At 44.8% G+C, this 24,164-nt stretch overlaps 3 protein-coding genes across 4 annotated transcripts in view; 2 read left to right on the top strand and 1 right to left on the bottom strand.

The window, feature by feature from the left end:
• LOC143177815 (protein gustavus-like) overlaps nt 1-7,023 on the top strand; it is a 38,351-nt gene extending 31,328 nt beyond the window's left edge. Inside the window, exons 2-6 of one of the 2 annotated variants that reach the window (XM_076376021.1) lie at nt 1,958-2,370; nt 5,446-5,660; nt 6,064-6,394; nt 6,471-6,629; nt 6,884-7,023. In XM_076376021.1, the coding sequence (XP_076232136.1) occupies nt 1,958-2,370; nt 5,446-5,660; nt 6,064-6,394; nt 6,471-6,629; nt 6,884-7,023 (1,258 nt within the window). Of the gene's footprint in view, nt 1-1,957; nt 2,371-2,533; nt 2,573-5,445; nt 5,661-6,063; nt 6,395-6,470; nt 6,630-6,883 lie in introns of those variants that run through there. The other variant, XM_076376022.1, reaches the window with a different exon arrangement.
• A 4,965-nt stretch (nt 7,024-11,988) lies between these two features.
• LOC143178519 (uncharacterized) lies at nt 11,989-13,765 on the bottom strand. Its single transcript, XM_076377243.1, has 5 exons — nt 13,649-13,765; nt 13,229-13,607; nt 12,885-13,159; nt 12,484-12,614; nt 11,989-12,315 (listed from the first exon to the last, which is right to left on the bottom strand). The coding sequence occupies exons 1-5, from the start codon at nt 13,763-13,765 to the stop codon at nt 12,168-12,170; spliced, it is 1,050 nt and encodes a 349-aa protein (XP_076233358.1). The 3' UTR covers nt 11,989-12,167.
• A 5,622-nt stretch (nt 13,766-19,387) lies between these two features.
• LOC143177812 (uncharacterized) lies at nt 19,388-23,608 on the top strand. Its single transcript, XM_076376013.1, has 2 exons — nt 19,388-19,668; nt 22,586-23,608. The coding sequence occupies exons 1-2, from the start codon at nt 19,467-19,469 to the stop codon at nt 23,395-23,397; spliced, it is 1,014 nt and encodes a 337-aa protein (XP_076232128.1). The 5' UTR covers nt 19,388-19,466; the 3' UTR covers nt 23,398-23,608.
• The last annotated feature ends 556 nt before the right edge of the window (nt 23,609-24,164 follow it).

The following is a 24,164-nucleotide window of genomic DNA, read 5'->3' as shown; positions in this document are numbered from 1 at the left end:
TACGAGCATCCCCTGATCGCTGGAAAAGAAAGAAGCGCTTCAGGTAGCGAGCTTTCTTTATTGAGCTTTCTTGTTTTCTTTTACTTCATCACTGCTTTCTTGAGGTTCTTCGATTTTCTTTGGAAGATTTACAATTTTTTAGTGCTCGTAACTGGGAGCAGGATTGGGCAAGGAACAGTGTTCTAGGAAGTGATTTCTGATTTCTGAATTTCACATGGAAAATTTCAAATATTTGAATCCTAAAAATTTGTAAGATCTCTATTATTCTGAGTTTCGTGTCTTTAATACAGTGTTTAATGTTCAGTGTTTCTTATACAAGTTTCAAGAAAACAGTGCATTTTCCTCGGCAGGTACTCGTTAACGAAACCATTGGATAAAATGGAACAATGAATTAGATAAATGTACAGTTAGCGGATAGTTTCGTGAGTTAGCAGCAGCGATTAAACTGCGGAAAAGCCTCGTGGCCAACAATCTCGCGATATCGCTTACACGGACGTGTCGAGTCGCTCGGTTCCTGAGGTTCGTGCTCGCGTGAACAATACATGGGATAAGAAAAGAAACATTTTTCAACGAGTGCTCGAGTTAAGCAGGAAAGAATATAGGAACTTCTAGCTCCCTATTTCTTCGAGAACTCGAGAAATCAATATTCCAGGAACCTTTAAATACACGTTTTACAAAATTGCCTCCGAAAAACTGAAATTTTCACGTATAATTCTTTTACTCATAGCAATTCGTCGAAAGCCAAGCGGATCCAGGATGTCAGTGTCCGGTGTTAGTGGGCGGAAATGATCGGTGGCGAACGGATACGGTCGAGTCATGGGCTGTTACGTCACGAGGTCAACGGAAGAGATGAAAACGAAAAATTAGAACGACCTCTGTGGTCCAGACCTGCCCTCATTCCCCTTTCACGGGGATCGTCGTTTGTTTTCCGTGTCTTATCGCCTCGAACCTGCAACTGGTCGAGCTTTGAAAGAAAAAGCTTTGTCTTTGCCTTCAGTCGCCAAAATTCGTCGATTTTTCTGAGTTTAGACAATTAAAGAGTGTAGAATTTGTAATTAATGTACAGATAATTTATTACCATTTGGTTGAAGGTGTTTATTGTGATTATGTTAATGATAGAGCTTCAGATGGTGGAAAAAGAATCTAGTACTTCGTTAGCAGAGTTCTCAGGTTATTAGAAACAGAAAGAGAATCAGAATACAATCAAGTAAGGTATCACGTATAAACGAGGGACCCATTCCTCGAGTTGGTTTCTCGAAATCACTGCCTTTCCGGCTGTGACCACCTGATAAAACGTAATTCTTTGTTATCAGACGACATGGTCTTCCGCAGGCCTCGAGATTCATGTTAAAGAAGGATCACAATGATTTTTTTTCTGTCGTTTCATTGAAAATGATCTAAGTCAAAATTAACCCTTATCGAGCGTCAGATTCTCAGACCTGGATATATAATATCACGTGGCAAGACTTTAAAAAAATTGAATTCATCACTCACTGTGTAATATAATTCTATACAATACCAAATAATTGATAAATTCAACCTTCCAAATCTTTTAACTTAGACTATTTTCATAAATACTAACACATAGAGAAGGAGATAGGAAATGCATATATGTACATACTCCTCTAAAAGAGAATGCTGTCTCATATTACTTCGTACGAATTGTTACTCCTACGATTTTACTTTGATTTAAGTAGAAATGAAAAATCGAAACGTTTGATAAGCTTCACAATCCCAAAACTTATATAACCCATGTCACACGAAATCCCCAAAAGCGATCACCAATATTTTCCCCTTTTCAATTATTCTAAGACTCGTAATCCGAGATCGTGAAATAAAAAGGATGTCTAATATTCCTCCCTCTTTTTCTACCCCTCGCAACCCAGCGCTCCCTGAATACCAGCAAATGAATGGTCACGGGACAATTAACTAACCGAGTTCCTCCACGTTGTTTCAGGTACAAATCGTCTCGTTGCTGGAGCGGGGCCGGTAGCCGCGGAAACGGCCTGACTGGCGGTACCGGAGGCGGTCTAGGCAGCGGAGGCGTCGGCCGCGGGCGCGGCGGGGGTGGCAGCCCCGGCAGGGGCGGCGGCGGCGGCGGAGGAGGCGTTGGACGCGTCGTGAGGGCTGCAGCCGGCGGGGGAGGAGTAGACGGTGGCGCCACCGCCCATCACCACCATCACCACCACCATCACCACCATCATCATCATCACCTCCTCACCACGACCATCACGTCCACCACCACCACCAACGGCGGCACCAGGCACAAGCTGGCCGCTGGCAAGCAGTGCATCGAACACCACCGTCACCACCAGCACGATCACTGGCTCCCTCGCTATCGGAGCATGAACATGGGCCAAAAAATTTCAGGTTAGAGGGCTGCTTCGATCGGGCAGAAATTAATGCTGGCTGACCATGGTTTAAGTTGGCGGGAAGAGATGCTGGGAAGGGGTGATTATACGGTGAAGACGGGTGGTTTGGCAGGGTGGGGCGGAGGGAGGTAGGAACTCGAGGCAGAGAAGCTTGTCTTGAGAGATGCTTCTTGCGTTGCTGCGGTTTATGCATGTGGCAGGTAATGCTGAGAGGGAGGGTGAGGGGATAGCCGAATTAATTGCGTTCGGGTGATTTAAGTGATGGTTTAGACATTTGGTTTGGCGGTAGCTGTGGTTGGGTTGGGGATTAGAAGACCGAGGCGAGGGTTCGTTTGGAGATAGAAAGTAAGGAGTATTGAGTATGACTTTGTACTTTGATCTTATGAGCTTTTCAGGAGCCAAATTGGTCAATTTTATTTTTTCTCAATTAGTTAAATAGTCTTGAGAAAATAGTAAAAGTAGATATTGAAAGTGCGCTTGAGTCTCCTCATATTTCAGATAACTCGGCTTCCATGTTTTCTTGAAACCTTATTCGTACATCTTATCTATCTCGAGGTGTCCCTTATAGATATAAAGTTCCATTAGAAATACTTTTCTAATAGTGAAAAATTCAGGAGACTGTGAATGACCAAAAATAGTCCACCCTGTATAAAAGATTCTCGAGTCCTTCACATTTGGGATTATATTCCCTTTAGGAAATAGAAGCTTGCAGTGTCCCAGGAAAACAGAGTCAATCTAGGAGTGCAAGTATATTAAAACTTCTCCAGAATCCTGAATACAAGATTGTAATAAAATTTATTGTGGGTTTTACTGTAGGGTAGATTTCGGTTCAAAAAAAGGAGAAACATAACGCGGACCTTTTAAGAGGTTTCTAATTTCTAAAACACTCACGCTGGAACACGATACGGTGTTTTATTTGCTAGTAGAATTGACGACCATAAAGCAGCCAGTGCACGAAACCGAAACTTTCGGCGTCGACTCACCTCGTCGGCCTTCGTCCAGGGTCAAGGCCTCTGACCGCTTTCGATTTTGCCTACCTGCCCAGGTAGAAGCCCGAACAGGTCCCTCGAACCATGGCTCCATCCCCTGGCGAGAAACAAGCCACAGAGGGTCAAGTCGAAACGAAAATTCCACTGGAGCTCAACGAGAAACAAGTTAACATAAATTATAAGTGATTAATCATCGACATAGACTATCGTCTGGCTAGACTCGAGAGGTGAAAGTTGTGAATTCGACCAGACGAATATTTCACGTATCGTCGCCATTGGAAATTTCTTTTAAGACATCTGTATCTCAGCGTATCATTCCCTCAATCGAGCGTCTAGTCATCTCGCATTTATTTTTCATTCGAAACGCTGCATCCGGTTTCGCAAGAGCGAACTTTGGCTGCCAACCTACGTCATTGGATCCAAAATTACATAGCAACAGGACCTTGAAAAAAAGCTAAATCCTCTGCATTGTGACTCCACGAAACAACTTTCCAAATATTCAACCCATAATGTCTGTTCAAACTTCTACTTATGGAAACACAATTAGCTTGATCACACGAAGGATTTAATCGTCTTTACTGAGAACAATGTTCAACAAGTCTTATCGTTTCTATTGTAAATGCATAATCAAAATCAAACAACTGCACCTAGTCTCATTCCCCGCAATCACTGATTCCTCATTAGAGCAGCGACGATCCATCAATCGACCTAAACAGAAGAAACGACAGTCAGGTTTGCCAGGGCCGCGATTAATCGTCGCCGCCGATCGGTGGCTTCCCTCGTCGTGTCTCTGCCATGATTTACGCCAGCCATTTGGTCGTTTCCGGGACTCTGTTCTGGCTGGACCTGCTCCTGGTTGGCTCGTCCTTTCGGGAAATTTGTCGCCCTGGTCGATTCGCGGCGCTCAGCTGCGCCCGTGAAATTTACGACGCGGAACGTCGACGTGGCGGAGGGAAAGAAGCACGGTGGTTCGAGGAACGAGGCGCAGCGGCGGGAAAAAAGCCAGGGACGTGTCGAACCTGAAGGAGAGAGGGTCGACCGACCGGATACGCGAAGGGCCCTGAAAGGGTCTTTCTATTAGTGCCCCTCGGCTTTTTGGGCAGGAGAGCGAGTAGAGAGAGAGACGCTTTGAAATCCTTAGGGCCCTTTCCAGAACCCTTGGACGCTGGAGCAGCTGCCAGAGCAAATAAACCAGCATCCAAGGATATCGTTTCGCGACCCTAGCTGAGACGGAGGAGGAGAGATAGACGAACCTTCGAAAACTTTTAACCGCGAGACCTGCTGCGCCCCGTCGGACCCTTCATTATTTTCCTTCCACTCCTTTTTTCCTCGATCCTCGGCAAATCTGCCCAGACGACGGACCAGGTATGTTCGACGATGAATCCCATGGACGAGGCTTGAATCATTAACGACCCACGTGGAAACTTCCTTCGAAGGATAGGATAATGCTCTGCTGGAGTGGTTTCAAGGGAAGGCTGCGATTGCTAGCCACCTGTGAAATAGATGTTTTGAGAACTACAGCGGGGGTGGTTTAAAGGGTACCTGAAGTTCAAGGTATATGTATTTGTATTGGGAGGAGACTAAATGTGAAACGATTTTGGGGTACAGAAGAGAGGGATAGCTGGTTAATGGGTATGTTTTTGGGGTTTGTAGGTGGTTGTTGTCATGAGGTAGACGATTGTGTTTTAAGAATCGAAATCTGAGAGTTGAAGCAGACGAGAAGATTAAAAAATGGAATGTTTGGGTATCTTTAAAGATTTGTAGATTTTAATATAAGGATATAATAAAAACAAATTTTTAAATCTGAAAATTTGAAAATGTGAAAGTTTGAAAATTTGAAAATTTGAATATTTAAATATTTGAATAAGTAGAAAATTTTTAAATTTGAGACTTTGAGTATTTCAGTATCTAGAAAATTGGAATGTTTCAGTACTTAACATTTGATTCACATTCCAAAATTTCAAACCTTTGATCATCTCTGTGCTACTGCTTAGCATTGGTCTTTTGCCAAACATATTTTTCGTTGACCATCTCTAAAATGGAGTACGTCTATATCATTAACAAACTCTGTCTTTCTTTTACAGGCAGCCTGAAGTGCACAACGGAAGAGAGTGGAACTGGAACATGCGGCGGTGCCGTCCCCGTGACATACAAGCCCGTGGTACCTAGAGAATTGGCGCAAGATTTCGCGAGGCCGGCCCGCCTCGATGTTCTCCTCGACATGCCTCCCGCATCGCGGGAAACCCAGGTTCATCACAGCTGGAACGCTGAAGACCGTAGTTTGAACATATTCGTCAAGGTACATATTCATAACACATACTTACCTTATTACTAGACTGCAGATCTTCATGCATTTATAAGAAAGAAATATATAAAAAATAGAGAACCTACGTGACATGATATAAAAATGTAGAAACTATCAAGATATAAATGAAAGGCTTGGTGCAAAAGACAGTTAACTCCAATTTTTAACAAAAATAAGTATTCATGTGGATTTTTATGTATTTTAATATTCAGTATCTTTTTAGATTAGTTTTTACACAGAGTCCTTTTTTTAAATACGCTTCATGATATTTGAAGAGTGAAGAAAGTGTTTAATTAATCTCCATTTCTTTAATTTTCACTTGACGTTGAATATTAGACATCTCTTCCCAAACTTCTACGTATGAATACGTATACCATTGCAAATTTGTATTTTGCAGGAGGATGACAAGTTGACGTTTCACCGACACCCCGTGGCGCAGAGCACAGATTGCATCAGGGGGAAGGTAGGCTACACGAAAGGTATGCACGTCTGGGAGTTATACTGGAGCACGAGGCAACGAGGCACGCATGCAGTAGTGGGCGTCGCGACGGCCGACGCGCCTCTTCACAGTGTCGGGTACCAGAGTCTGGTCGGCAACAACGAGCTCAGCTGGGGCTGGGATCTCGGTAGGAACAAGCTCCTCCACGACTCGAAGAATAATAACGGTGTCACGTACCCAGCCCTCCTCAAGCCTGACGAAACGTTCATCGTTCCTGACAAATTCCTTGGTAAGAGTTTTTCGACGTCAAGAAAAAAGGTACCCCTAGAACCGTGTCTAATTCGAAACCTTTTGCCATTCCTCAGTGGTCCTGGATATGGACGAAGGCACGTTAGCGTTCGTCGTGGATGGCCAGTACCTGGGAATCGCCTTCAGAGGACTTAAAGGGAGGAAGCTACACCCTATTGTGTCTGCTGTGTGGGGACACTGCGAGATCACGATGAAGTACATCGGGGGACTCGATCGTGAGTATAGTCATCCTTAGTCTAGTTCTGAGCTAGAGTGCTGGGCAAAAGAAAGTTTAAAAAGTCAGTGAAATTGAAAGATTTAAGGGATATCTAATATCGGGGTTAAGTTGAAGTGAGCACAAGATAATATAACTTCTGTGAAAATTCTTTTATTATATGACAACTGGCAAGGCCAATTTTAAAACTTCTTTTGTCAGCCACTGTGGATGAGATAGAGAATTGTTGCCTAACTTTATGTTCTATATTTTCAGCCGAACCTCTTCCCCTGATAGACCTTTGTCGAAGAGTGATTCGCCAGCGAATCGGCAAGCACAGACTAGAAGAAAAGATACAAGAGTTGAACCTGCCACAGGCGATAAAATCGTATCTCCTGTACCGCGATAGGAGATAACTACGGAGTGATATCTCTGAGAACGCTACCATGATCACGACTGTGGACACCACCGCGCTATTATACAGTTGCCACTACGACGCACAGGGGAACGCCCGCTACCCCGTCGCATGCACAATAGCCCATAATCCGCTATCCTCATCATCGTGTCCTCACCGTCATCTTCGTTGGCAGGGTCTGAGTCGTCGTCATCGTGGACAACTTCGTCTCTGCCGTTGTAGTCGTCGTTGTTAACTCGATGTGTCGTTATCGTCACCGCGTCGACCGTTCTTTGGTGCGATCGGACGACGCTGCCACTTTCACGGACCACAAATCCGTAACGGGAACTAGCGAATATTATTTAGGTGATATATTGTTGTTTTGTGTTACTATCGATACGATTAAAATCGTGACGAGGTCTTTTGTTGATTGTTAAAATGGCAACCGACAGACAACGCGATGCTCTTTTTAGTTTTTTGCTAGATTTCGCGCCTCTTGCGGCTGTCCCTTTTTTTCGTTTATTTGAAAAGTTTTTGTCGCGTTTGTTGAAATGTTCTGCGTGAATCAAGAGGAGGGGAAGAGAAAGGGAAAGGCGGGAAGATATCGAGGACCAGATTATGGGCGAAGCGCACATGGCTCGGACGAAGAGAAATTTAATGACGTGACACGACCACAAAAACCTACAGCGCCTCATACAGTTGGCCAGTAAAACGTTAGACTTAGTCGAGTCTGGAGGCTGATACGGGTGACCTTTCGATGATTTAGTCAACGATGGGTAGCGGGCTCGTTCTAGTCCGGCCACTGCGCGAATGGAAGCTGGATGAAACGGTGAGCAAACGAGGAAGCACGTGTTCAGGAATTTTCGGGGCACGAGGAAAGTTCGTCGAGACTACGGGGTAAACGGGCGACTGAATACGCACGAAGCAGGACAATTTATTATTAAGCTAAAGAACTACTTGAGGTAATAATGTGTACAGTGACGAAAGCCAACCGATCGAACAGCCACCTTCCAAGAGACTCATTTTTCAAGTATTTTCTAAGCATGCTAGGTCTAATAAAATATAGTGGTGTGCGTGAATCGTGGGTGAACACGAATGAAGGAGAACGACAAGAAGATTCGTTGAGTAACGCGCCTCCGAATTACCGTGTTCTTCCCTCGTTTCTTTTTTAAACAGTAACCTCTTGAAACAAGCTCGCGCGTATACCATAGCTAGACATTAATAACAGAAGATAACGAGTGGGAATGCAAGAATTGACGTAATATTGTTTTTCATCCGGGAGATAACGAAGTGAATTACCTCGATTTTGTTAAGTGAAGTAACGAAAAAGGTATTTAGTCTAGCTAATTCAAGGGCGAGCGATTGAACACGGGCATTGGCAGAGAATTTCAAACAAGAATTAAAACTGTCCAACAGAAAGCCGCCACGCTTATACTAAGTGCGTTATTCGAGAATCACGGCGATGATTCAAACGTTTCACGACGACAATGATGATAATTATGTCAATGACGACGGTGATGAACGATTATGATGATAGTAAACGATTATACCGGGCGTGTTGCTACCTATACTATTAGCATGACAAATTATGACTGGTCCCTAGTAACTCTTTACTCTTACGTTTGTCGCTTAGGTTTAATGCTGATGCCGTCACCGCGGCGATGTCGATTTGTACATAGAGTATAATTATAATAATGATAATAATAATAATGATGATATCTATCGGTACGACGATGAATGTATCGAGGGTGTTGGCTGTATCTAAGACCGTAAGAGTGAACCGAGCGCGAGACGAGCCACAGAGTTCATCTTCTTTTCTTTCGCCACTTCACTATTTAGCTTTCCAGAAACAAAAGAGAAGTTTCTCGCTGATACCACGCACCGTTGTTCAATTCTCTTCAGCGTGTACCAAGGTCGTGGAACTTGCTTATTCAGAACGCGTCTTCCAAATTGTCTGACCGGGTACAGAATCGTTCCCCTTCAAGGATTTTTATTTTAGAGTTGACCTGTGACCAAGTTTTCACCAATCCACAGTTTTATCGCGTCAAAACGTCCAGTCTCAATGTAGTTCGCCGTCGATCTCGCGATCGGCAGCCACCGTCTCACGATCTTGCGGTCCTCAATACGCACACCCGAAACACGTACTGTCTGTTAGCGACATTTGCCTTCGATCATCCTTTGCTCGAGACTTTCGCTCGGACGCGAGGCGAGTTCTCGAGATCGGGAGAGAAGAATTAAAGATTCGCGAGGAGGAGGAAACAGAATGGAATCAGAAAGAAAAGGGGGACATGTTTGAACGAACGAACGATCCTCTCGAGAGGTGACGGCGCTCCTCTCGGGAACCGCGCCGCAACGTGCTTCCTCCGCGCGTCGACGCTCGTCAGAATCGACCAGGGGCGATGTTGGACGCCCGTCAATCGTCTTTGCCCGACGTTCTCGTCGCGAGAGAAACCCCGTTTCCGTTTGTAAGAAAAGTAAAAGAGGTAGCTTCTCGAGCGCGACGCGGACGTCGCGTGGAACATAATGTCTCCGGATGTGGAAGTAAACAGAGCACGTAAAATAGCGAATAATAAATTGTATAAGAAGGTGAAACACGCAGAGAAGAGAGTAGACGAGAGGTACACATGGGAGCCGTGGACACGCGTTTCGAGAGACGAGACGGAGGCAGGGAGGGAGAGAGAGAGAGAGAGAGATTCATAGAGAGATGCACCAGACATGCTCTCCTTCGCTTTATCCTCGCGCTCTCCTCGCTGGCTGCCGTCTCGTGTCGTACCTATTCTCCACGGAACTATTTTATATATAGATTACATATAAATATATATATAAATACACGGAGAAGGACCGCCTTTTTTCGTTTCTTTTACGCACGGTGCGCGTGTCACGTTCCGAAACATGAGACAGGACAAATGGAGCATAGTGTCTAGAATGTTGTAAATATTATTAATTAATGATTAATATTAATATTATTATTATTATTATTGTATCAACTCGATAGTTTAATTGATTAATCGATTATATCGTGTTAGTCGGCGTAATTGTGGGATTCAGTTTTTGTACGGTAGGAAGGATCTATTAGCGCCGCGATCGATCGATCGACGACAGTGTTGGACGAGAAAAAGGGCCCTCGGGGGACATACTATTATTTCAATCGAATCGACGATATCAGCGAAACACGATGAATTACACCGAATAAAGCAAGTAAAAAGCAATGAAAACCGTGTTTTTATACCGGCGCGTGCTCGTGTTCCGCTTCCAACGCGTTGTCTCCTCGCTTCTGAAAGCGTTTCATCGTCAAGCGTTTATTGCTCTCTTTTCTCATCGAATTCTGGATTCCCTGTTTTTTTTTTTTTTATTTTTTACTTAGATTATCCCTTACTGCGCTGTTATCACGTTCCTTCAATCGAGAGGACAGATTTCTTCTTTAAATCTATGAAGCTATCTATTCCTGCGTTGTATTTAAACGAGACCTCAGCGGGTCGATTAAGTTTCTTTTATTTCCATGATTAGTAAGTTTGTTCATTTCGCATACAAAACGTATTTGTTATAGTTTTATTCAGCGTTCGACGAAAAGATCGAGGTGAATCCTTCAAGATTTTTTCTTTTAAACGTGTTACGAAATTTTTATCGTTTGTTTCACTTTTTATTAATTCGAGTAATAGAGACACGGATGTAGAAGTAGCATATAAACTCGAACGATCGATCGATCGTGCGAAATTAACAAAAACGTCAAGCGTTGGCTCACGATCAGGGAAGTACACGCGGCGGCGTTCGATTCGTTCGCATCCGTCGCGACTAACGTTCAAAGATACAGAATATTAAGAATCGAGAGGGAGAGCGAGATATTCGATAGCACTTCGAGGTATTCCCCTTGAACTGCCTGCCGCCTGCCTGTGCAAACTACGTTGCCTCGACAAATGTGTCTAATTTATTGATGCGATAATTAGCAGGACCTTTAAGCTGCGTGCATGCAAGTGATACCGTGGAAGAACGATGCTGTGTGCGTGTGCGTCTTCAAGTGTGCATGCTTGGAAGATGGACGAGTGCGAGAGAGCGAGCGAACGTTGAGGATGAATGCGAGAGAGAGAGAAAGAGACGAAGAAACAAAGAACGCGAGCGAATCTGGCATTGGACGATGGTCCTTGATACACAGAACTCGTCCTTCGCCCCATTTTCTTTTTCCGTGCACTCGAAACGGGCCGTTCTTTGATCGAAAGTCGAATTTTAGGGAATTTTCTAGGGCGACGGCCGAGGAAACGGCGCGACTCATTTAGCGAAAGAGACGATCTCCCGCGAGGGAAACGAAGACGTCTGAAAGAACGGAAGGACAGATCGTTCCTGGTGTTCAAACTTGAAACGCGTCTCGCGACGTTCTTTACTCTTGTGTTTTCTTTTTCCTTTAAGCCAGCCTGGACTATTGCAACGAGCGATCTCACGTCTATTTAAGCATAAGTTTTACGAATTTAGCGTGGTATTGCTGTATAGCGGCGAGTGGAACGCGAAGAATTTATAAATATGTAATGCCTTAATGTTATTACGATAATAATGGATAGCGTTACTGTGTAATTAGTTGTGTGACGCGAGGAGGGGTGATGGCGGGATAGAATACGCGGAGGTGGACGCGACGAGGAGGAGAGAGGGTGGTTGAACGGGGGTGGCGAGAAACGAGGTAGATAAAACTGTCGAAAGGAGCATACAAAAAGTAACAAACGTGTTGTAAAGGTGTAACAGAGAAGACAAAAGTGAGAAGGGAGTGCAGTACGCGCGGTCGTTTGTCTCCATTCTGTTCGTGATTTGATATTTTTTTATAATTCCGACGACGAGAGAGAACGATTGGAGAGCAAGAGAGGAAGAGAGCATAAATGGAGCGTGTATAGAGCGGACTGCTATCTAAAATAGTTCAGGCTAGATGTCGATGTTTGTAGCGGATAAAGAACAAAAAAAAAACACACACACAACACAGCATATTGTAATTAAAATTAAAAGTCATTAATACCGCTCGCTTTTTCATTCGTCCTTGCGCTCGATCTTTCGTCCCGCCCCTTCCGCCTTCGCGAAGGTGAAACAAATTGAAGCACACAGCGAACCAGTTCCCTTGCACGCACATTCACTTTATTATCATTCTCAATCTTTCTTTAGTCTCAATTGTAGCTAATCTTCGCGCCTCTCCTACGACGCCTTCGCCTCTCCACGATCCTTCAGCTCTTCGCAGTCCCTGTACAATACGTCGCAATCTTCGTCACGAATCCCAGCCTCTCCTGCATCCTGCACCAGACGATCCCAGCCGGAAGATTTCAGAGATTTCGTTACACTTTGCCTGAAACCAGGAAAATACAGATAAAGCTTCCCTGAGAGATGAAGAGGAAGAGGATCTCTATGTCTCAACTGTCGTCAAACAGTGATTCGGGAAACAAGAACGAAGCGTCTGTGTCTAGATTAAATTTCTCTGCGGCGTCTAGGAAGCAATAATAATAAGAGAGCTCACGTCAAGTGCTTCGCTAGGATTTTCCCAGCGGCGCCAAAGGCTTTCAGAAGCTTTCGATTCTCCAGGCAGACTGTTTTCTGAATACAGCGCACCCTGGCATCCTCGTTGAGAACGTCCTCTTGCTCGGGGGTCTAAAAATTAAGGAAAAATATTCAGAGAATCTCTAAGTGTCTTTGATAAACTGGAAGACAGTAATTATCAACGAAGCAGTTAAAAATTTTATTAATAGTCAGTGAATATTTGTAAAACTCAGAGACTTATAAATCCTAGTACCAGAACAATGCAAACCTAATTAAAAATTCGATTTAAACTCCAAGTATTAAATACAATAATTGAATTCTGAGATTTGCTATATTTCTCTACAACTGCATAAAAATCCTCAGTCTACTTAATTATGTTACCACAGAATTGAAGTCATAAGAAGCATAAATGTCTCTCTTCTCCCTGGCCGACAGGACATCCGACCCAATGTCCCTCCGCTTGACAGCAGCGATCGTGTTCTGTATTATAGCGAAGAGCAGCAGGAGACCGATGAAGCTAACGATCACGAGCTGCTTTGACGAAGGTCCAACCGAATGATCAATGGAGTGCGCGACTGGATATCCAAAACCTGGATGCTCGTATACATATGGTGGCAGACTGTCGCTCCTGTGATGGACGAAGGTCCTCTGAGGGGCTGAAACGAGGAAGAACGTTAGAGACACCATTTCTACTGCATTTCCCTTCGATAATGGAAGAAACGAACCGATGAAATTGTTAGCAGGAAGATACTGATTCGCGGGCAGAGTGAAAGGCCTGGCGAGGGGCTCAGGCGGTCTCGTCATTTCCGGCGGAAGGGCAGGCTCGAATCTGCCCACAGATTCCAAAGAGCCATTTCCTGGGGCAGGGAACAGCACTGTTTTTGCATCCTGAGCAGCGATCGAAACTGCGAGTGCGCTTACAGAAAGAGCCCATAGAAAGGAAGGAACGACAAAGGGCATCTTTCTTTCACTGGAATCGACTTGCACCCGCACTTTGCTTTGTTTCTTGGCGAATCGTAGTACGCGACTGACGGAAGATCGTAGGGGAGCCGTGATCTTAAGGAGATCGAGGAAAAAGCCACTTCGTGACACTGTCAATTTGATCTGCACGGGTCGGCGAAGAGAAGGGCAATTTTCGAGATTGCCGCCATCATTCGACTCGCTGGACTGTCGCTTGGTGAAAACCGCTCTCGCTCCCTGAAGAGGTGAATACAGCGGCCGTTAGGTTGATTCTTCTCCGGTATTTGCCATCGCGATTTCATGCACGAAGAAATAGTCGACGATTCCACAGGTAACTTTTCCTTTAACGATATTCAAGGGAAAAAGAAACTGGTGAAAGGTGAGGAACCACGGGCCCGCGAATATGTGATGATTGATGAGGGTGTGAAAGAGAGAGAGAGAAAGGAAAAGAGCCTGCTTTTGCTTTCTATTTCTTAAATTTCTTTATTGAATGATCCTACAAAGATACAATTCTTTTCTTATTATTACTCTTTTATAAACAGTAGGATTTATAGGATTTATACAGTAATTATTAAGCTCTACTGGTCTGGCTTCTCTAGAACTGCGGAGATCTTAGTATCACAGAATTATTCGATTGTACAATCTTCGACTGTGTCAAGTCAGAAGTTATAGTTGCAAAAAAGGATAGAATAAATGTACCTAATACTGGACATTAGTTATGCCTCTAAAAAGTGAAACGCAACAAAATAGCCAAACTGCAAAAGTAAAGAGAGGATTCCCTGCTACCACTTTTGCAGTTTAATCGCTTTGTTGCATTTCAATTTTCGAAGATACAGCTAATGTCCAATACTAAGTACACTCATCCTAGCTAGACTACTGTCAGAAAAGTGATATGTAGAAGAAAGTCCTAGCGGCTCAGAAACACCGCCAGAAACAAAGGGTCTGTCTAATTTTCATAAAACAAAAAAGGCGAAAAGCGCGTTTGATGTACACGTTCGAACAACGAGCAGAAGATGGAGGGGTGCGGGCAAATCGGTTAGGCTGGCTGCTGAATCCAAGGGGTTGCTATGGCGATGGGACGGCGGTGGTAACGGGGAGGGAGCTGAGGGCTGTTGCCTGGAGGGTTCGTCTGTCTGGAGCCCTTCTAAAGGGGATGATGTTCTTCGCTCTGTCTGGCCAGCTCGTTTCGCGAGTCAGCTGTTTTGTCACGACCTCGTCGACGCTCCCTGGGCTGGGTTAACCGGTCCTTTATTTCGGACGAGTTCGCGAACCCCATTCTCAATATTTTGGTCGAGTTCGTTGCAACAGAATCTCTACTTCAGCCGGGACAAACTTTCCTGAAGAAAAGATTCTTCCAACACATTTCCCATGGTCTTAAGGTTCACCTTAATCCTTTCTGTACAAAGAGTAAGTAGATTTCTAGGTGAAAGAGAGACTTTACGCTCGCGCTATGGCTAGTTAAAATAAAGTTCAGCAACTCCCCTACCAACCTCGAGACAGTCCTGACGTGATATCTTCCCGAGGCGGTATCACACTCCCGAAAGATTAATAAGAAGACGTCCCCGCGGACCACTTTGCAGCGACTTCGAAAGAGTAATAAACCAAGCCTTTCTAACTTTTATACGCTGCAGTTGGATCAAGGATCTCCAGGAAGCTGAAACTTTCCGCCGTCTGAACGCGAGCTTTCCAGTTGCCTCGGTTAATCCTCCTCCTTAATCTCCTTGCTAATCGTTCCACTCATTGTCTCTCTTGGAACTCCTCTACCACGATGGTGACTCTACGTCGTCTAGTATCAATAACTCCAATCACGGAGTTTCTACCCCAAATGACACGTTTCCGTTAGGTACCAGAGCGTGTGATCCTTGGATCTGCGCCTCTTTTAAACCTGGAATATGGGACGTCCATGCACCCCTCGATTATAAATAGCCAGCACAGGTTACATTTTATTATGTTTTTTTATAGATCGTCACAGATACAGCCGAGCAAAAAGCCCTCAGAGTTTCGACTAGTTTCCCCCCTTGTATATCCTTCATTGTGTCGTTTTCAGTCCGCGCGTGTTCGAGCAGGGCCACAGGCGTCCTTTAGCGTTTCGCTCACAAAGCAGACCGTCTGGCGTCGAGAGGACCATCGAGATGATTCTCGTCGGACGTTGCCAGTTTATTGCGAACAATAAAAGCCGGGGTTGTGTTTTTTTTAGACCACGTGGATCGGGGTCACATCGATAGACACGCCGCGTGAACGAGCCGCGGTTTCACGCCAACGCGACGCGAACGAGGCTTGTATTTTTAGCGGGCTTTTGCAGAGGCACCGCCCTGCGGACACCTTTGCCCACTGCCTTTTTATCACGGCCGAATCGAAATCGCTCAGCCTGCAATCACTGCTTCGTTAGGAGCCCTTTTATACAAACGCCGACGCGGTTCGACGACGCCCGTGCGTCACTGACTTTCTCCCCTTCGACTGGTGCTTGGTTCTTTCGATCGTTTTGGTTTCAATTGATATTTATGCAGGGTGTCCAACCTGAAGCAAGCCACCTAAATAATTTATTTTTATAATACTAAATTTTAAGAAACTAAAAGAAATGATCCTATGCAGAAGATTGTTCTTCCAGGATATTTCTCCTTGGAAACCAATTAAATTATGACATAGACGATTTTTGTGTCATTAAAAACAGAGGAGATATTTAGATGGGCTGCTTCATTGAGGACACTCTGTATTTAACATGTCTGTTATTGAAGTAGTTTTTTATGTGGAATAATAGTAGCAGTAAAAAATAAGAATTGCATGATTCATAGTATGTATAGAATATTAATGACTGTCTAAAATGTGTAGAAGTATTATGTCTAGTTCAATTTTGTAGAGGGAGGTTAGTGAAGCACACATGGTGAAGCTTTTTGCATTATTTGTATTCTAGCAGGTTTCGGTAAAACGTTGAAAACCTATTTTATACATTTATACATTTCATTAAAATGGAAGGTCACGAACACAGAAAAACACTCAGTATATAATTAACATTTTAATTAAAAAAGTTCATGAGGCACGTGGAACATGAACCAGAGAATGTAATAATCGATCTAATTTGTGCAGAGTTCAGAGTATCTAGTGCTTCAGGCTGCAATAAAATCCGAGCTAATGTAGGGAACTGGACTTTAAGATCTCCCAGAATTAATGGCAATGTCGTGTTTGTTTCCTCCAAATCGTACTCTCCTCAAGTATCAGACCTCTGCTTGTTAAACCAGCAAGAAATACCTCCGTTTTTGCAGGGCCGTGGTCGATGTGTGCGTCGTTTAATTAATTGGAGGGTTCTTCGTAACGTGTCTGACCCGCGCTAGGCTTTACTACTTGCTGGCACGCAACCAGCAGTGCCTCACCGTCCAGCAATCGCCATTCGAATATTTCGATGACGAATTTAAATCACTGCCACAATGGCCACTCTAAATTCTTCATTACGCTTTAATATGTTGACTGCCATCCTAAATTCATTAAAAATTCTGTCACTTTGACAGTGATTCCATCTAGAAAGAAACTGTTCTTAATTCGCTTTCACAATTATTTCAAAGCGTTTTTCCTCTTTTACTACCTAAAATTCTGTATATTACCATCATTTATAATTGTCTAACTTATTCTTATTCACAGTCATGAAAAAATTGTCACCCATACGTGTGTGACATGACAGTCAACATGTTAAACTTCTAAAAACTTCGCCTACTGATCTGCACCTAAATGAATTAAAGTAGAACAAGTCAGACGAGTCAGTGGCATATCTTTTTCCATAAAGTAATAATAATTAGTCATACACTGACAAAAATCACAGTGCATTCTTTCTTCCCAAAAATAAATGAAATTATAGCAAGAATAACTATCATAATACATGAAACGATAAATATTCTTTTGTACTGTATTAACTAGCATTCTTTTCATATGAAATTCATGTTTCTCACGGAAGGAATTCCAGTGTAGCTATTCAAACTTGTCACGAATTACTACTGTTCGTGGAAACTCGTTCCAATTTGAATGAGAATCGGCCGCGAGACGTTGCCATAAATTCTGACTGCTCGTTGAACATCCTAGATCCGATCAAGTCGCGTCGTGAAATCCTCCCCTTCGCTCAGGGGGTGACACTGCGCTCGCGTATTAATGGAATACATGTATCCAGAAATCCGTCGTGCGAAGACGACGGTTCTCGTAGGATCCATTCAGGTCAGGGATCTTGGGAAATCCTTTAAAGCCGAAAGGTTCCGGTGATTCCACCCCCACGACCTGTTTGCATTCCCTCGAAATCTCGCGCGAATGTTTCTATTTCTCGCGCCCGAGTTCAACCTGTTTGAATACCCTTGGCTGTAAATATTTAATGCCACGCAATTCCGCCAGGTGCCCAACACTTTGCCGTATTAAAACTTTCTACGAAGGGGTACGAAGCTTGGAGTTTCAGAAATACCAGAGGGACTTGAGTCGATAGGGTATTGCGCTAACCCACGCTTTGTGTTGATCTTAATTTGCATTCCTTCGACTCGCTTCCTTGTGGTAATAGGTACATTTCACATGAAGTATAAAAATTGTGAAGCATTGCAGTCTATATTTAAATAAATGAAGGTGGCTTTAAAGTCTGTAAAAGCATTTCACAAAATAAATAAATTAAAGAATACTCTGTGTTTCAGGGAAACAGGAAATTTTGTTTTCAAATTTTGTTTTCAAAATTTCCTGTTTTCCTTGGACACCCTGTACTAGCATAGAACTTTTCTAAATAAATTTTTTTCATATTTCTGAAAATAGCAGACATTCAAGAATGTCAAAGTTATTGAGCTACCTTTAAGAAAACGAATAATATCGAAAAGGGCAAAACCATAGTCGAGCACAATAATAGTTTTATGATAGGGACTGGTGATAATAAACCACACCGATGGTTCGAATATGTGGGATGCAAGAAAATCTACTAACGTCATTCCTTCGCTAGACGTTGAAGTGAACGCAAGTATTGGTATCTCAGCCAAACTCGAGGCCTGGGCATGTAAGTTTTACACTGCACAGTGGGCTGAAAATTATATCGAATCTGAATATATAAACGTATAATCGTCTGTCACACCTATAGTACAGTGATCATTGAATCATTAGGTCATTTCTTGGACACTTCGTGTAAGGAACAGAATTTATATCTATTCCCAGGGCTCCAACCATTTTCGTTTTACGATAGTGTTCTTAATGCAAGTAGTGGTTTAAAAGTGTCTCCAAGCCGTAAATGGTTAATATCGCTGGCACTTGAAGTTCTCCGCTCGACCACTGAGCTCTCGCATCAAGCGACGCGCTTTAGAGCCGCGTGCATCTTTAAAGCGTCGACCTGGTCCTAAGCATTCAGCGCAGACTTACGAGAACAGCTCTGATATGTCGTCTGAACGACGAACCTTGTAACAATTTCTTCTGTCCACAGCCGCCAAGGGAAAGTGGGGCTCGTGTGCAGGCCCTCGATGCATCCCGAGGAAGCAGTGGGGATCAGCGGGCTGGCAGGAAGCGGTTACGAATGCGTCAGCCGTGAATAATTGAACGATCAGGCGAACTTACCTGTAAGTAAACTCTTGAAATAAGAGCATCGTATGGGACACTAAACTCATATAGCTCTGCGATTTGATTAATATCGAGGATCATAGGGAATAGATTTCTAAAAGGATCGTTCAGATTAAGGCCAATGAAGTCCAAGTATTCTCACAAGTGGGATGTATCATGCGTACTTAGTTACTTAAATATTTTATATATTGTAGAATAGCTAGATTTGGCAGCTCTGACTCCCAAAGAGAAAGTGGTAACTCTAAAGAGAGCTCATAGAGCTCAGACATTAGCATCGACTAGGATTCAGAACATTAGAACGACACCTAAAGGGTGCAGTGTTTTCTTTCATTTTACTTTAAACGCAGTGACTACTGGAACCACGAAAGTAACACTACATTAGTAACCTCGTGGCGAATGAAATATAATTGGCCAAGGATCCTCCAAGAGAAACGGAAATAACTTTCCATGTCGGTGCATTCGAATGCGAGGAGAAATCAATACGCGCTGGCAGCTTCTCCTGTCGATTCATCTCTTAATAAGCTTTCATCTCCATCCAGCCTCTTATTTCGAGCGGATGCTTTTCCCTGGCGATCAAGAACGATTCCTCGTTGCTGGTATTCGCGATGGATTTGGCTCGCTGAGGGATGCCCGAGATCCACATGTCCAGGTATATTTCTTTGTTTGACGAAGGGGGATGAAAATATCAATCGATCCGATTCTTCGTCGCTGCGTGGACGGAGCTTCGTTTCGCCCCGTTGTTAAGCGAAACGTTAATTAGCGCGCTAATCGATCTACCTTCGTTGCTCCCCCCCTCTCTCACTCCCTCTTCGCCTCCCTAGCTTCCTCCTTTTTCACCCTCGTCTGGTCACCTTAATCCACAGCTTTCTGCGTGTTGCTGGTAATTGCTTTGCGCCGATGTTTTCGACCTTGTTCTGTCGTAATCCCATGGACGGACGAGTGAACTATACCTTTGTGTCGGGATATCGAGGCAGTTGGGATTTAGATGCAATCAAGCTCGAAGAGACGAGCATTTTAATACCAGGAAGCTGGTCTTGTCCGTGCTCGAAGATGAGGATGCTGGAACGTGGCTCGTGGAACGCTAGTGTAATTAAAAATGGGGCGATGAGGGTGGTGAAATGAAGGGGTGAGAGTGAGCTGTCGGTTGTTTAAAGGCTGATTTTTACGATGTTTGTCGTGTCACGATGAAAATTAATTGTGTAGATAGATTGTGTATACACGCTGGTTTAAAAAAATTGCCTTTGTTTGGAGACCTTATCTTATGTGATTTTTTAGTCGTTTTTGTAGTTTTAAATTACCTTTTGTAAATTCAAATCGAGTAATGAGAAGAAAAGTTAAAGGTGTACCTTCTATATAAGTACATTCAAGCCTCAGTCCTTTTATTTTAAATAGTTGCATTGAAACCTCGCTCGCGCCAACAAATGTGAATGATTAATCACGTTAAAGTTAATGATGTATCACACATTTCATATTCCACATTCCTTCATTAACATGGATACAGTATTAGTGGTTTGGTACAACAACTGAAGCTGATATCATTAAAAATAAGCGCTCTAATGAATGGTATCTATATTCTCGAAACCTACACATTTAATTATGCATTTCATAATTGAAGTAATTATAGGATAAGATCGTGGTCTGATAATTAAATTTTTAATTTAAATACTGGTAGTAGGAGTAGTATTAATAATTTAGTCCTGTCATGTTTCACTAGAGAACCTCATGTGAAACAATATAATTGGTACACGGTCTTCTATATGGGTTCCACGATTGAATTACCTCACTAAATCAATCGACACCTTTGTATCCTCTGTGGTGAATCATCTATAGCTTGAATCACAGAAACTGTCTATCGTAGCATTCAAAGCTATATTTGCGAATAATGGAAAATAACCTTGAAACAATGACGTTCCATGAGAACGTGCTTTCAACGGTGACGCGAAGTCCCACTGTCGTATAGGTGGGATTCTCGTTTTAGATCTGTGAGACGTCAATGTGGGGAACGCACTTGCATCCACGTGTCCTCTCTTATATTAACTCCTCTACAGAGTGTTCCACTATAGGAGAGAATTTAAAAGGTGATTTTAAACGCGGAAATAAAAAAAAATGCATTTCAAAGTTGCAGTTGAGTCTTCGTTTTTTAAGTCTTAGCATACAAAAGTAGACTCAGAGAATCAAATAATATTACATTTAAGTTTTGAAATTTCCAAATCTTCAAATTTTTAGCTTTTCAAATTTTCGAATATTCAAGTCTTTGATTAACAAATTCTTAGTCCTTTTACATATTTATTTCAATTTTCTGAATTTGTCAAAATTTGTCAAATTTGCCTGAATTTCAGTATATTGAGTAACACTATTATCAGCCAGGAGCTCGTATCAGGGGTCAGGCCATGGACAGCAGTGATTGTCATACCCACTGCCTGGATCGAAACTCGTAGAATTTCGCCACAGCTGTATAATATAAATACTCCTTAAATCAGTGACTATGGCAGTAATATCCTTCTCAGAATTTTTATTCAATAATAATAATTATATAAATTTTGTAACATTTCGACGTGTAGAATCACCCCTTGCATCTCCTCCCACCTCAAAGAACTCTACACAATCTTCGACCGAATCCGCCTACGTTTTCTCTCCGAGGAATCGCAAGCGTACTGCGAAGTACGATATCCATTTTCCACCCGAGCTCCCATTCACCGACCACCAGCCACCCCGCTTTAAATTGACGGACCACAAGCTATTTCTTGAAGCGTCTGGAAAAGCAGCCAATTAATTCGTCTCTAATTGTATTTAAACATAGGGTCGCTCCTTATTCCGAAATGACCCAGTTGCCGAACTAAAGCGCGCATTATTTCCAAACTCGAATACAGAATAGGGTATCGATCAGCCTTTCTACTAGCGCAAAATCTCGTTCCATTAAATTCAGCGAGTTCAGCGCGCGCGGTAGCTGGCTGCTCAAGTGTCGCTAGAAAAACAGACATCCCCTCATTACGTATTTCCATTCGACTCCCAAACCCCTCATAATTAATGTGACTCCTCCTGTTCTTCCTTCGACACTCTCAATCAAAACCGAACGAGGCAAGAAGACAGAGAGAGAAAGAGAGAAAGGGGGAGGGGGGAGAGAGCGAGAGAGGGAGGTCCAAGGGAATCACAGAATTCTTGAATTCAGAGTACAGCCGCATAGCAGGGGGTGGCAGCCCCTACTCGAGGTTCTCCACTCCGTCAGCGTAGAATCTCGACCTACGTTCAGGTCTCGCTGCCGCTTCCGGCCAAACATTCGCGTAAGGTCGGGGGACGAGACGGTTCGTAAATCGAGGGTGTAGGGGGGGATGGGAGATCGGTGTGGACCGGTTGTCGCGGGCAGAGAGGAAGAAAAGTTTGGGCGTATGCGGCGTGACTGGCCATCCCCCCTCCTCGGGCCCGATGCCACCCCCGTTTCACCCTTCTCCCTCGTGCTCGCCCTCTCTGTCTTTCCACCCCCGTGGCATCGACGTAGCGCGTTTATCGAACGACTGCGCGCGCACCGATAACGGGGATGGGGCGTGCTAAGTGTTGGTTGGTCGCAGAGGAAGCGGCGGTGGACGAGCGCACGAAGGGGCCGAGCGACGACGACGGCGACGTCGAGGACGAGGACACGGCGACGTCGAGGACGAGGACACGGCGACGGCGACGTTCGCGAAGACGCGAGCACCAGAGACGAATCGGAGCCCGCCGCGCGACGCGACTCATCCCGACGCACACGCTCTCTGAACCGTGCTCTCGACGACCAGCTCGCTGGTTGTCAACTGTTGACAGTCGAAGTGCAACGTGGACGCGTCGACAGCCAGGCCACAGTGTGACAGTGTTTCGCTGCTCGATCGCGGGTAGAAACGTTCCGAGCGCGGGTGGACAGCGACAGGGGGTAAACAAAGGCGAAGCCAGGGTCACGAGGGTGATAGAGAGTGCAGGTGGATATTGTTGTTGTTGTTCTATCGATCATATTGAGGCAGAGCCCGAAGGCTCGAGAACCGCGTGGAGGGAGCGCAGCAGTGATCGCTTCGGAGAGTGGCTAAAGTGCATCGAGTGGTGGTGCAGCCCTGAGGGACCGCGAGCAGGAAGATTCTGGCAGGGTAGGACCTCTCGAGACGGCGGGGGAGGACTGAGGAGCCACGGTGGAGCTAGCCCCGAGAGTCGCTTCTGTATTTTCGTTCAGCTGGTTCGTCCTCCCTCCGAGAGGCGGAGGGCGGTGAAGCATCGATCGCTCGCCATTTTGCACGACGACCGACATCTTCTCCACGCATCGACGACATTTTCCCTCGTGACAGACGGAGGCAACGCGGCTCGTAGTGGGACTGGTTCGAGGGAAGAGTGCACAGTTGGACAGTGTATTAGGATTTGAGTGAACTTTGTTTGTCTATCGATCGTGGGTAGTCGCATACGTGCTCTCTCGCGGAGAGGGTGCGCGATCGCGTGAAGGGAAACAGAAGACAGAGCAGAAGGGAAGAAAGTAGAGAGAAGAGGACTCGAGGGAGGAGCAGAAGGAGGAGACAGGGTCGTTCAGGTCGCAGGTAGAAGCCAGCAGGCTGGGAGGTCGGCTGAGCGAGGTGGTGGGTCCCGTCGTGGAGGAGGCCATCGAGCCAGGGGATGCGACCCCGCTGACGGGACCCTCGAGGGAGTCCTCGGTTCCTCGAGCACCCCCGCCACCCCCGCAACGCGTCACCACTCCGAGTCCACCGCGACCTCCGCCCACTACGTCCCAGGAAGCACAGAATCCAGGTCATCAGGCCCAGGGGCAGGCAGAGGACGCCCAAAATCCGGGTCACCTGGCCCAGAATCCAGGACACCAGGAGTCCTCGGGACAGCAGACCAGTCGTGGCCACCAGGCCCATTCTGGGAACCCAGGACACCATCAGAACCCAGGGAATCAGGCCCAGAATCCCAGCACCCAGAACCCAGGTCACCAGGGTCAGAACCCAGGTCAGCAAAGCTCGAATCCTGGCCACGCGAGTCAGAGCGTAAGTCGACAGGCCCAGAATCCCAGCCACCAGGCGACGCAGACGCAGCCATCGTCGCTGCAGCCTCAGCATTCGCAGCAACAGTCCCAGACACAACAACAACAAGCGCAGGAGCATCGATCGGGCAGCATGGGGACCGTGTTGTCGTTCA

Source organism: Calliopsis andreniformis, chromosome 4 (genome assembly GCF_051401765.1).
Source record: "Calliopsis andreniformis isolate RMS-2024a chromosome 4, iyCalAndr_principal, whole genome shotgun sequence".
Classification (NCBI taxonomy): domain Eukaryota; kingdom Metazoa; phylum Arthropoda; class Insecta; order Hymenoptera; family Andrenidae; genus Calliopsis; species Calliopsis andreniformis.
Note: the sequence above shows the minus strand (reverse complement) of the source record. Positions and strands in the feature narration are given on the sequence as shown.

Coding starts and splice junctions, on each gene's coding strand:
- LOC143178519 (XM_076377243.1), bottom strand. CDS start 13,765: ATGAAATCGCGATGGCAAATACCGGAGAAGAATCAACCTAACGGCCGC. Junction 13,608..13,648: donor CAGCGAGTCGAATGATGGCG/GCAATCTCGAAA, acceptor CGACCCGTGCAG/ATCAAATTGACAGTGTCACG. Junction 13,160..13,228: donor TCCTGCTAACAATTTCATCG/GTTCGTTTCTTC, acceptor TCCTCGTTTCAG/CCCCTCAGAGGACCTTCGTC.
- LOC143177812 (XM_076376013.1), top strand. CDS start 19,467: ATGTCGGTGCATTCGAATGCGAGGAGAAATCAATACGCGCTGGCAGCT. Junction 19,669..22,585: donor CCCGAGATCCACATGTCCAG/GTATATTTCTTT, acceptor GGTTGGTCGCAG/AGGAAGCGGCGGTGGACGAG.